Source organism: Mobula hypostoma, chromosome 3 (assembly GCF_963921235.1).
Source record: "Mobula hypostoma chromosome 3, sMobHyp1.1, whole genome shotgun sequence".
In the NCBI taxonomy this organism is placed as follows: Eukaryota; Metazoa; Chordata; class Chondrichthyes; order Myliobatiformes; family Myliobatidae; genus Mobula; species Mobula hypostoma.
In genome coordinates, this window is record NC_086099.1 from 32,062,026 (window position 1) to 32,075,833 (window position 13,808).

The window sequence follows — 13,808 nt, forward strand, 5'->3', positions numbered from 1 at the left end:
AAATATGGGACTCTATGTTGAAAACCACATATTTTCTTTGAGTAGGCTGACCTTTATAACTCAGATGTGATGAGGTTATGAGCAGGCTCTGCTCATTTGGAGGTAACCATCCTATTAACTTATGGCCATATTTATCCTATGTAACTGGCTGATTTTCAATAGGGTTATAAATATACTAGACTATTCCACATGCTATTACTTAGGAATAGGAGAAGGCTTATGTGCATGCTTGATTAGTCAAATATCAATGATAGCAGAATTGATATTGAGAAGGCAAAGGGCATGGTATAATATCTAAAGGAGCAGTGGCAATAAAAAAAGAGGAATTTTTGGCTGAGTAACATAATTATGAAGGTATGAAGAATACATAATAACTGGAAAGGAATGAAATGAGAACCCGCGACTATACTGTAGGTACGTTGTTTGTAAAAACGGGCATCACAAGAAGATAGGGTGATAAAAAGGTGTTCAGTATGTAAGCCTTCATCAGTCAGGGCGGTCCATATAGGAGCTGGTACACTATGATGCAGTTGTATAAAAATTGTTGGTGAGGCTTCACCCGGAGTACATGAGCTGCCAGAGTACTGTAAGCAGTTAGTCTCGTGAGACCATGGATTTGCGCCTTGGAATGTTTCCAGGGCGCAGGCCTGGGCAAGATTGTATGGAAGACCAGCAGTTGCCCATGCTGCAAGTCTCCCCTCTCCACGTCACCGATATTGTCCAAGGGAAGGGCACTAGGGCCGATACAGCTTGGCACCGGTGTCGTCGCAGAGCAATGTGTGCTCAAGGACACAACACACTGCCTCAGCTGAGGCTCGAACTAGCGAGCTTCAGATCACTAGACCAACGCTTTAACCACTTGGCCACATGCCAACACTGTCAGTAGTTATGGCAGGTACAATAGCATTGAATAAGTATAGGGAGAAGAGGGGCTTGGAGGAATATGTGATGAATGAGGGAAATTGGCTCTAGCTAGGTAGACAACGTGGTCAGCTAGTTAGGCCGAAGAGCTGTATTGCTCTATAAATCCAAGTGATTGTTTCATTGTTTCTTTTTATGGGGGATTCTTGTGAATAGCACCAAGACCGTGTTGCACAAATTTATGTTCAAACAAATTACAGCATAAATTATTTGGGCTGGTGTTACACCATAACCTCACTGCTCCAATTTTCTGATCAAATGAGCTGTTCCCGAATTACATAGGCAGAAACCTCATTTAGATAATTAACTTGACTGAACTGTAGAATATGGAGCAGCAACTCAAATGAAACTTGCTAGAGTGTAGAAGAATGATGAGGGGTCTCATTTAAAACTATTGAACATTGGAAGTCGTAGAAATAGTAGAGATGGAGAAAATGTTTTCTGTAGTGAGGAGTTTAAGCCCAGAGAGCGCAGCCTCAGAATATTAGGATGTCCCTTCAAAACAGAGATAAGGAGGATTTCCTTTAGCCAGAGGGAGGTGAATCTATGACATTCAGATGGCCGTGGAAGCCAAGTCATCACAGTCAGTGCAGATCAGAAATAACATCTCCTCCTTGCTGACAATCAACACTGGCTCACCTCAAGGATGCATGCTGAGCCCACTGCTCTACTGTCTCCACACCCAAGATTAGGCACAGCTCAAATGCCACCTATAAATTTGCCAGTGACACAACCAATATTGGCAGAATTTCAGATGGTGATGAGGAGGCACACAGGAGCAAGATGGATCAACTACAGCCTTGCGCTCAACGTCAGTAGGACCAAGGAATTGACTGCGGAGTCCAGGAAGGGGATGTTGAGGGAAGATACACCAATCCTCATTGAGAGATAAGCAGAGTAAAGGGTAAGCCATTTCAAGTTCATGAGTGTCAACGTCTCTGAAGATCTGTCCCATGTCCAACATATTGATGCAATTACAAAGAAAGCACGGCAGCAGCTATATTTCATTAAGAGCTTGAGGAGGTTTGGTGTATCATCAATGACACTTGTGAATTTCTATTGATATATATTGGAGAGCATTCTAACTGGCTGCATCACTGCGTGGTATGGAGGGGCAGTGCACAGAATCAGAAAAAGCTGCAGAAAAAGGTAAATTCCCCAGGTATAAGGAGCTGCAGATAAACCAGGACCAATGCATTGCAGTCTTTCCAAAGGCAAGTGATGAGCCTGCCCCAGAATTACCTTGACAGTGGATTAGACCACACTTCTGAGGCTCATCACATGGTAAATATTAAAGACCCAAAGCCTTTGTATCCAACATTCCCAAATATTCAACAAAAGATTAAGATTAAAATATCAAAATGAAGTTACATTACACATTTAAAAAAATTATCAGATTTTAAACACCAGAAAACACAAGCTAATGCATACAAACTGTCTCGACTGAACTTAATAAAAATGCTCGAATAATCTACTGTTCTAACTCATGGTTTTTTAAAGTTCAAAATTTATTATCAAAGTACATATATGTCACCATATATCACCCTGAAATTCATTTTCTTGTGGGCTTTCACAGTAAAACAAAGAAATACGATAGAATCAATGAAAAGCTACACACAAAAACTTGTAAGCCAATGTGCAAAAGAAGACAAAATGTGCAAATACAAATAATAATAATAATAGTAATAATAAAGTGTAACTAAATCCTACTGAGAACATGAGTTACTGAATCCTTGAAAGTGAATCCATAGGTTGTGGAATCAGTTCAGAGTTGAGGTGAGTGACTTTGCAGCTCAAGTGCTGGGTAACTGGTGGGTGTTTGTGCTCAGTGGTAATCGGCAGTGTTTTCAGGACTTTACCTTTGCGTGGGAGTCTGCATGTTATGAAGATAAATACCAATATTTCCATACAGAAGGTTCAAGCCAGTGAGAAGACTTATTTTATTGTGACCTTTAGTTCTTCCTTGGAATTGGATACGCACAGCACGGTTCTCAATTGCTCACTTTTGCTCACAAAGTATTCTAATTTCATATAGATTGTAATTCAAACAGTAACAACAGTCAAGTGATTTTATTGGCAAGTGCTGGATTAGAATAAAGCATGCAGATTGCAAAGGCAGAAGCTTTGTCTGCTGCCTTAACTGAGATCTTTTTTTTTCCCAGTTAACCTAGATGTTTTACACTGGATGCCCAAAATCAAGGCTATGATTGGGTCAAATTAGTCAGTGACCCCATTCTTTAGCACAGTCTATAGACATAATCTGATGACAACATATCACCCGTCAAGGTTCAAAGGTGACACAGGGCCACTTGAGTGAGGTATCAACCTCTTGTGAGTCAATACTTTTACGAGAAATGGAGAATTATGGGCAAAGAAAGAAATAAAGTGGTAAGAACACATGGCAGACACAACATTCTTTGTTTCCGAAATCATCTTATAAATATTCATTCTAGATGAAAACTTATAATCTTCCCAACAAATTTCTGGTCTAATCAAGTCTGGTGACAGTCTAGCAGAGAGGCCACAGATATAACTGGGTGTTAGAGTACTCCATCAGTTTGTTGGAACTTTGTAAATAGAGGAGACCCCATTTTCTCCAATACAATGTCACTAATGTGGGAGGATGAATGTTTAGGCACGGTCATATAATTTGACCTAAATGTCACTGGCATACCTTGTATGCCAAGAGACGACAGAAATGTTAACTGAAAATCACGGGGATTAAAACTTGAAACTAAATACGATGGATGTTGGAAAACTTGAATAAAAATTATTTTTTTCTATAAATATTCAACAAGTCATTACTTTAATAAATAGACCATTAATCTGAAACTAATTATTTCTGTCTTCACACAAGCCTCCTGAGTCTGCCAAATAAGTCCCAAACTTTTCTACTTTTACTTCAAAAATGCAAATAGTACATGTATGATTTTTTTTAAAGTTCACTCCACAATTAAAGTGGTTAACACGTATTACAATACAGCATGGTTACAGGCCTTTGGCCTAACCAGTGCACACCAACCATGGTGCTCACCCAGCTTAGCCTAATCTCCTGCATTCAGACAATATCTGTCCAAGCTCCACCCCTCCATGGTACAATCCAACTACTTCTTAAATGATACAATAGTACCTTCCTCAACCATTTCCTCTGGCAGTTCATTCTGTATACTCAGCAGTGTCTGCATAAAATAATTCGGCCCTGAGGTCCCTTAACATTTCACCATAAACCTTTGCCCCTGGTTTTTGATTCTCCTACCCTGCAGAAAATAAGTCCCCTCAATTGCAAAAGTTAAATAATGTTTGGCAGGCTTTCTATTTTGGCAGATGTGCTTGGTAACAGAAGTACCACACCAATTTATCTAAAAAATCAAATTCATCTGGTCCTTTCTTAACTAGACTGGGTCAGACAGGAGAGCCAAATGCCTGTATTTACTCTACGTGTCCTGAAGACATTCAAGTTTAGTATTTTCATTAATTAATCTTCACAAATTATTTTAAAAAGCCTAAGAAATGGAAAATGAATCCCATTTTAAAAAGGACATTGGTGCAAGCTGAGATTTTTTGTACTTTTATCAAGACCGCACTGTACAATTTTTTTTACAAGATTCTATAAATGTTAGGGTGGGTGGTATAGGGTACCATGTCAAGCATTTACTCAATGAATTCCAGAGTATTACTCAAAACAATTACGCATCCATTGACTGCTGCTATAAGTATTTCCACATAAAATCAAGAAGTTGCAGCTTACAAGGGGACATTGTAGGGCTAGGCTATTCACCATGTAGATAAAGCTGCATTATTTTGCGGTGATTAACTGTCTAATGCAGTTACTGCATCTTTTCAATGTAGCACAAGTTCAGTGCATTCAATATTTAACGGAAACAAATGCCAAAAAATTCTTCTGAAAGGTCATTGACATGAAGCCATCACTCAGTTTTTTTCCCCTTCATACATGCTGAGTATCACTAACACTTTCTCGTCTGTTTTTATTTCTGATAATCCACTGCCAGAAATGTAGTCACATTTGATGAGGGAAATCAATGACCTGTGACACTTAATGGGTGCCAATTGGCAGCTCACTATGATGATCATGTGTCTCCATTATCCAAAAGATGCATTGATATGCCTTTAGATAGGAGGGGGGTCGAATCATGAAACAATGGGGGATGCAGGCAATTGAAATAGGGCAATCTTAAAATGGGTGATTAGTTTGGCTGGGAGGGGAATGACTCTAATCAAAGAACATAAGGCAGTGCAGCACAATACAGCCTCTTCAGCCTAAGATGTTGTGCCAGTCTTTTAACTTACTCTAAGATCAATCTAACTTTTCATCTTAAATAACCCTGTACTTTTTCTATTATGCAGGTACCTTTCCAAGAGTTTTTTAAATGCCGCTATTGTATCTGCCTCTATCACCACCCCTGACAGGATGCTCCAATCACCCAGCATTCTCTGTGCAAATAAATTTACCTCTGTCACCCCACTCCCACCTATACTTTCCTTCAATCATCTTAAAATTATGCTTCCTCGTATTAGCTATTTCCACACTAGGAAAAAGTTCTTACCTACCTGATAATTCAGATAGGAGAGAGGAGCTGTAATTAGGGAGGAAGCCTAGAGACAATATCAGTGGATAGTTGGGCTATATGGGGTGATTAATGGCTTAGTCAATCAGGGCTAAGTGACAGCTAGTGTCTACAACAAACCTCTTTTCTTAATCAGACACCAGAAGACCAAGTATGCTTCTTGCAGCTCTAAATACAGGTAATTATCTTCAACCAGTGCACCATTTTGGTGGCAGCTGCAGCAGCTCCTTTGAAGAATTGCCTGTTAAGTCACGCAGACATGGTTTTCAGGTTTGCATTCACTTAGTAAAGAAAATCAAGCACAATGTAAAACTGACTTGCCCGCTCCTGAATCATACAAACATATGTATTAAGAGCAGGAGAAAGATGACTTAGCCCCTCACGTTTGTTCTGTCATTTAATAAGATCATGGTTTATCTGATTGTAACCTGAACTCCACATTCTGAAAGTAAATTATCATTGTTTACCTTCCACCTCCTTGTACATCATGAAATCCACCTGCCTGTGCCTCAACATAAAACTTTGCTTCAGTCCTTTGATGCAGTACTGTACGTAACCCTCAAAGACTAAAGAATGCCTTATATCTCTTAGAAATAACCAGTCCTTCATTTTAAACAAGAATCCTAATCTGTATTCTTCCACAAAAAGAAATATTCTAGTCATATTCACCCCATCATAATCCTTCAAAATCTTTTGTGTTTCAATTATGTCTCATCTCACTCTTCCAAACTGCAACAGGTGCAAAGCTAGCTTGTCAAAACTTCGCTCATAAGACAACCCATCTATTTCTGGAATTAGTAAAGTCAACTGGTTACAATTATTAACATCCATCCTTGAATGCAGAGCCCAATATTGCACTTAGTATTCCAGGAACTCACACAAAATGCTGGGGGAGCTCAGCAGGTCAAGCAGCATCTATGGACAAAAGTAAACAGAACATAGAATAGTACAGCATAGTACAGGCCCTGCGGCCCACATTGTTGTGCCGACCCTCAAACCCTGCCTCCCATATAATCCCCCAAACAGTCGGCATTTCGGGCTGAGACCCTTCATCAGGATGGTATATCAGGACTAATATTCTAGGTGTGGTCTCACCAATGCTTTAAACGAACGAACCATAACCTCCATAATTCAACTCCTCTCACAGTATACGATGACATTTACTTACCTTTCTTAATCAACGCTGCACACGCAAAATTAGACTTTTATGAATCATCCATTCAGACATTTAAACCCCTCTGCACCACATAGCTCTGTAATTTCTCACAATTTAGATTATATTCTAAAATTTTGTATTTTAAGTTTTAAAACAGCTTTAAGTTTACATTTGAACACAATACACTTACAGTATTGGCACAAATACATGGCTTTGACAATCCATAAGCATTAATATATTAAATTTATTTTCTATATCCCCTGACCAGTTGCTACTTAACTCTTGCCTCAGCATCTAGCCTCCTCTCCTTTCCACCATCCAAATTACTCTTTGGTTCCAGGGGAATTTGATCTATGCATTGTCAGAATCACCAAAAAACACAAGATTTTGGAAACCCATCTTTCTCCCTCAACTTATTCACTGGAAATATTAGTTACGGCAGTGAAAGATAGACTGCAATGTTGCTGTATGGAATTGCTCATGTCCCTATCTCGCTATAATTGTTCCTTTGCCCCTTGCACTTGGTATGGCAGCTTACCTTCAGTGGAGACAAGCACTCAAATAATCCTCCCAACAAAATATTTTGATGGATTTTAGGCATAAGTGATTTACTACATTAACTATTAAAGTTTTGAAGCCAGTTCAAAATTACCTTACAGGGAGGAAAATAGATTGAACTTACTAGTCAGTTTTGTGAGCGAGCAATTAAACAAAATGCTGGAATCTGGATCCTTGTGGGTAAAATGAGAAAATTTTAATTTTAACCTGCTTGTTACTCAAGAATAAACTGATCATTTATTCAATCTTTTAGCGATCATTTTCTTTCCCTTCAGCCTTGTTCTGACCTAATTGGCTGTTTGAAAGCTGTATATCTTTGTGGTTGCTTTGATATAAAGGTGAGAAGGAACACATAAATAGAATTAACCTGGCCAGCTGTGTCCAATATGTCCAAGTATGCAGGATTATCATCAACACGTACTTGAGTCTTGTATGCATCTTCTGCAAGAGAGTAAAACACATAAAATAGTTGATCCTTCGTGGCTTATGGTCCCAGCTATTAATCAAAGACCAACAACTAGTTCATTCTGACATACATCCCTTTTCAGCAACTGCACACTTCCAAATGTTTGTCCTTTTCCATCTGAAAATAAAATGGTTTGGAAGATGAAAACTTTCTTCTGTTTTAATTAGAGGCTCATGACTTCTAAATTATTTCATCTTTTGCAGAAATCTTTAAAAACATCTGCAATTAAATACTGTGCATAAACCAATGTATACTCTACTAAAGAGTGTTCTGTTCTCACCAGTGAATCTAAAAGCCAGCTTGCAGATTATTTGGTTCTAGTAACGGTCATTTAGAGAAATCACAAAATTACGAGTACAACTTTGCCCCATTCCTCAGAATACAACATTGAAAATGAGCAAATACAATCTTCAAAATATACTTTCTACACTCCTGGTTCAGAATTCCCTGGCTGCTAATTTTACTTCCAACCAAAAGAGGTGATTGTTTCAAGAACTGATTCAAGTCAAGGTCTAATGACTACATTTGGATTTTGATTATAATTCCATGCACAAGTTTCATCCAGTTGCCAATTTTCTGAACTAGAACTTAGCAGTATTGGCCACACAAATTGAATCATGCACATGGAAACTAAGTTTAAAGAAATACTGCCTTTTGAATAGCCAGTTCTATGTGTCCTGTGTGCTGTTGCAAACACTCCAGTGCCAAGCGAGATATCAGATTCTTCCTTGTTTCATTGTTATCCACCTTGTATCTCAGGACACTGATTATGGATCAAATATTTTATTGATTGTTAATTATAATGAAATAGGTTTTTAAATATCCTTACTCCATTGATTCCCCTTTGGCATTGCTACTGATTGCAGCAATAAACTCATCTCAAGGTTGTCATGATAAAATCTCTGCCCCATCCTTATATCCAACAGTCATTTGTCATCATCCAGCCTGTTCGAGGTTTTGTACTGCTGTGTTTCTTGGAGCATTTCACTAGGATGAAAGTGACATATGGGTCTATTGTCTCTTCCTTCCAAGCAAAGAAAACACTTTACCAGGCACTCTTTCAAGAAGATAATACTCTTTCATCTAAGGTCTATGTGGAATTGTTTAAAGTACTGTCTTTTCTGAGTGAAAATAATATTTTGTTGGTTCTCTACAAAATGACAAGTAATCATACAGCTTTTATAGCTTCTACTACTTCAGGGTTCAGGAAAGATTGCTGTTATATTGACCAGCACCACGAGCAGACTGACCCTCATAACAAATTATTACTAAAAATGAAACTGACTCACTCTGGTCTTGCAGATATTCACAGAACTGACTACTTGAGTAATTTGTATGATCAAAGATTGTGCTGTATAAATTAGCATTGAATTTCTATTCCTGCAGGTTAGTAACAACATTTAATTTATGAATTGCTCTGTATTGTGTTACTATTTATCTTCCAGACACGATATTAGAAAATAGTTTGCAACAGGATGGGTTAACTACTATTGCTCTTAAATTGTGGAATTCCTGGAGCATAAATGTGTGCAGTCCCAAGGCTTTGACGGTTCAGACCATTGCTTCACACAAAGCACTCATATCAATGGATACTAACCGTAATACATGAGTGATAGCTGTTTATTGGTGCCAAAAGGCTGCAAGATCAAAACACTATATTTTCTTCATATCTAAATGTATCCAGTTCTGAAAGCAAGTACCTATTTTGTGTCAACCTTTCCAATAGCTTTTAGTTATATATAACAAAAACTATGTTGCATTGAAGCTTTGATAAGAACAAAGGACCAAAGCATCCCTGAAGACTTACCTCGCAGAGGAGCTGTAAGGCAAGCAATGACCTAATTGTAAAAAAAAAGTGTCAAATTGCTCTAAGTGCATGGATAAATTAACAGGATTTTGTAAAGTTAATATCAGAAGTTCCTATGTTGTGGTTAAGGAACCTTAGAAGAAATGGTTTGAATTTAGATATGATTGCAGAATTGAAAACTGTAATGATACATTTTAACCCGTTAGAATATTAAAAAATTAACATGTATATCTTTGGATTAATCACCAATGTGGACCGAGGTTCTGCAGAAACAGTTCATTTCAGTCCCAGACTGATATATTTTTTGAGAAGGTAATCAAATAAGTTAATGAAGCAGGGTGATAGATGTCTGTAGTGGATTTTCATAAGGTACTTGTCAATGTCTCAAATAATAGGCAATTCAAGAAAGTTATGGTACTTGAGATCTGAGACGAAACAATTAATTGGATTAAAGTTGATTTGGTGAGAGGAAGGATGATTTGGTTTCTGATTGGGAGTCTATGATGAGTGGTGTACTAAGGGGATCAGTGCTGGAACTATCTCTATTTGTGATATACATATATGAACAACATGGATATGAATGACAGACTTGAATGTCATATGTCTGATATTGCCAGTTAGCATCAATGACAATACACCTTAAGCTTGCTAACAACCAAATGGCTACAGCTGAGAGTGCCTACGCTCCAGTCCTAGACTCACCAGTGGATGTTAAGGAGACTTTCTATGCCAACCTGGACCGCATGCTGTCAGATATTCCCAAGGAAGATAAGTCATTCTTTTTGGAGACTGCAATGTTAGAGTTGGCAGGGACAGCGACTCCTGGAAAGGCACAATTAGGAAGGAAGGTGCTGGCAATGTCAACTCCAGTGGAGTGCTCTTGCTCTCCAAGTGTGCTAAACATCACCAACACTCGGATCGGCCACAGAAATAAGATGAAAACTTTGTGGATGCATCCCTGTACAAAGACTTGGCATCTTATAGATGATGTCATTGTTCAAAGGAGGGAATGCACAGACATGAAGAGCACAAGAGTCAAGATCAGTACTGATGAGGGCTGGACAGACCACTGGCTTATTCGGTCACCAATGTCCATCAAAATCCTGTGGAAGTGTAGAGTGCAAAAGAAGCTGAGCCATCCCAGGTTCAACATCAAGAGCCTAAAAGACACAGCAAAGGTACAACATCTCCAGGCTGCCCTCTCTGAAAGACTCCCAAGACAGTATCCATAGGACATTGAAGCACACTGGACCACACTGAAGACCACCACCCTTGATACTTGTAAAAACATCATTGGATACAAGACCAGGAAAAACAAAGATTGGTTTGATGAAAATGACAATGAAATAGAAGAGTTCATCAATGACAAAGAGAAAGCTTTCTGTGCCTAACAGAAGGACATCAAACTGCAAGGCAAAAAGAGAAACCAACTCCAAAGCTAAGGCCATAGTCTGGCATAGAGTAAGTGAAATAAAGAATCAGTGGTGGACTGAGAGGGCCCTAGAAATAGAGCAGTTTGCTGGCTCTGGTGATATCAAGGGTTTCTCTATTGCTACCTAGGCAGTGTATGGCTCAAACCATTGTGGCCTAAACCCCCTTCACTCCAAAGATGGACAAAGGGGGCTGAAGGACAATGATGCCATCAATTCTTGATTGAAGAAGCACTTTCAGGAACTACCTAATCGTAACATCACTGTTGACTTTGAAGTAATCAACCAGCTTCCACAACAACCCATGAAGGAGGACATGAGTAAGCCTCCAAGTATCAAAGAGGTGCTTGCAAGAAATTGAGGAACAACAAGGCCACTGGCCCTGATGGAATTCCAGCAGAAATCTTCAAGGAAGGTGGCATGGAACTTTTAAACCATATTTATGACCTGCTTGTCAAGATCTGGAACCAGAAGATTCCAGCTGAACTCAGGGATTGTCACACTCTTCCAAAAGGGTGACAAAGTTGACGGCAGAAATTATAGAGGCATCTCCCTCCTCTCTACTACAGGAAAGATACTCACCTAAACTTTATGTGACTGGCTTTCACCTCTGGCAGAAGATCTCCTGCCTGAATCTCACCATGGCTCCAATCCAGCCAAAGGAACATCTGACATGATCATTACAGCACATCAATAGCAGGAGAAAGCCCAAAATCAAAATCTCCCACTTTATATGGCCTTCATAGACCTTACAAAAGCATTTGACTCTGTAAATCATCCTGCCCTTTGACAGGTACTGTCCAAAATCGGGTGCCCAGAGAAATACCCCAAGATCCTTCAGCTCTTATACAGTCATCAGCAACAGCGGCTCTGAAACAGAGCATTTTAAGGCTAAGATTGGGGTCAAACAGGGGTGCATCATTGTCCCAACACTGTTTGCCATTTTCTTTGCAACCATTCTTTATCTTACAGGTCAAGACCTCCCACATGGAGTCCAGATTCTCTAGAGGACAGACAGGAGAGGGCTTTTTAACCTTAACACGTTCAAGTCAAAGAGCAAGGTGTCAACTACTTCCATCATGGAGCTCCAACATGCAGACAACAATGCCATCATAGCTCACTCTGAGGAGGATCTGTTGTGCATAATGGATGCTTTTGCAGAGCGTACAATCTCCTGGGACTTGATCAAAACATCAAGAAATTCCAAGTCCTGCACCAACCTCCTCCAGATCAAGCTTCTGAATCTCCAACCATCCAAGTTGGCAAAATCCCTCTGGAGAACACTGATCGTTTCCCATATCTTGGCAGCCTTCTTTCTTCAAAAGCCAACATTGACTTTGAAATAAATTGCAGAATAGACTGTGAAAATGGAGCTATTGCCAGCCTAAGAAAGAGGGTTTTTGAAGATTGGGCTATCAGGATGAACACTAAGTTTTGGGTCTATAAAGCTAAAGTCCTCCCCTCCTTTCTATATAGAGCGGAGTTATGGACAACATACAGCATACACATAAAACTCCTAGTAACTTACCATCAAAGATGCCTCCGAAAGAGTCTGAGAGATAGCTGGAAGAGCAGGTGCACTAACTCCAGCATCCTGGAGGAAGCTAACATTAACTCCATAGCCACAATTGTGACTCACCAGCAATTGCAATGGGTCGGCCACATCATCCGCATGTCTGACTTCCAGCTCCCTAAACAACTCCTGTTTGGCCAACTCAAGGATGCAAAGCGCACGCCTGGAGGGCAGAAAGAGTGGTTCAAGGACAATATCAAGACCCAGCGGAGGAAGTGCCAAATCAACCTGAATGGATGGGAGAAATTAGTACAGGATAGGGAAAGCTGGAAAAGGGCTGTCTATGAGGGGAATGGACAGCTTGAAGAATACCTCCACCATGCCACTGAGACTAAGTGGCTTCAAAGTAAGGAGAGACTGGGAAAGGCCCAAGCAGCTACAGCCACCACTTCAATGACCTATACCTGCCAACACTGCAATAGGAGTTCTGGATCACTGATCGGCCTCTTCAGTCATCTCATGACCAACAAGTGATCACATCGATCAACAGGAGAAGAATCATACTTGACCATGAGTAATCGCTGATGATGATGATGTCTGACATGAATGTCAAAGTAAGTTTGCGAATGACACAAAAATTGGTGGTGTTGTGGATAGCAAGGCTGGTCACTCAAGGCTGCAACAGGATATAGACCTGTTGGAAGACTGTGCAGAACACTGGCAGATGGAATTAAATCCTAATAAGTGCAAAGTAATTGATTTTGGATAGTCAGACAGTGGTAGAACATATACAGTAAATGGTAAGGCACCAATGAGTATTGACAAAAAGAGAGTTTCAGTGGTCTAAGTCCATAGTTCCCTAAAGGTTACAACACAGGTGCAGAGGGCATTAAAGAAGACAAATAAGAACATAAGAAATGGGAACAGGAGTAGGTCATCTTGTCTGTCGACCCTGCTCCACCATTCAATAAGATCATGGCTGATCTGGCATAAACCAGAGAATAGAATGTTAGAACTGGAATGTAATGTTGCAACTTTACAAAGCATTGGCTAGGCTGCACCTGGAGGATGGTATGCAGTTCTGGTCAGGTTCTTGACCCAAAATGTTGACTGTTTAATCCTCTCCATAAATGCTGTCTAACCTGCTGTGTTCCCCTCCCCCAGGATTTTGTATGTGTTCCAGCATTTGCAGAATGCCTTGTATTTATAAGAAGGATGTGATTGTGCTGAAGATGGTGCAGAGGAGATCACCAGAATATTGCATGGATAGTAGGACTTTATTTCTAGGAGAGATTAGATAAACTGGGCTTGTTTGCACTGGGGGAAATGAGGTTGAGAAGTGATCTGATAGCAGTATATAAGAACGTGAGA

General features: G+C 39.7%; 1 protein-coding gene across 7 annotated transcripts in view; it reads right to left on the reverse strand.

Annotated features, from left to right (window-relative positions):
* LOC134343921 (GTP-binding protein Rit2-like) overlaps positions 1 to 13,808 on the reverse strand; it is a 402,328-nt gene that overhangs the window by 210,449 nt on the left and 178,071 nt on the right. For all 7 annotated transcript variants that reach the window (XM_063042848.1, XM_063042850.1, XM_063042851.1 and 4 more), the window contains one exon: positions 7,589 to 7,662. In XM_063042848.1, coding sequence (XP_062898918.1) covers positions 7,589 to 7,662 — 74 coding nt within the window. The remainder of the gene's footprint in view (positions 1 to 7,588; positions 7,663 to 13,808) is intronic.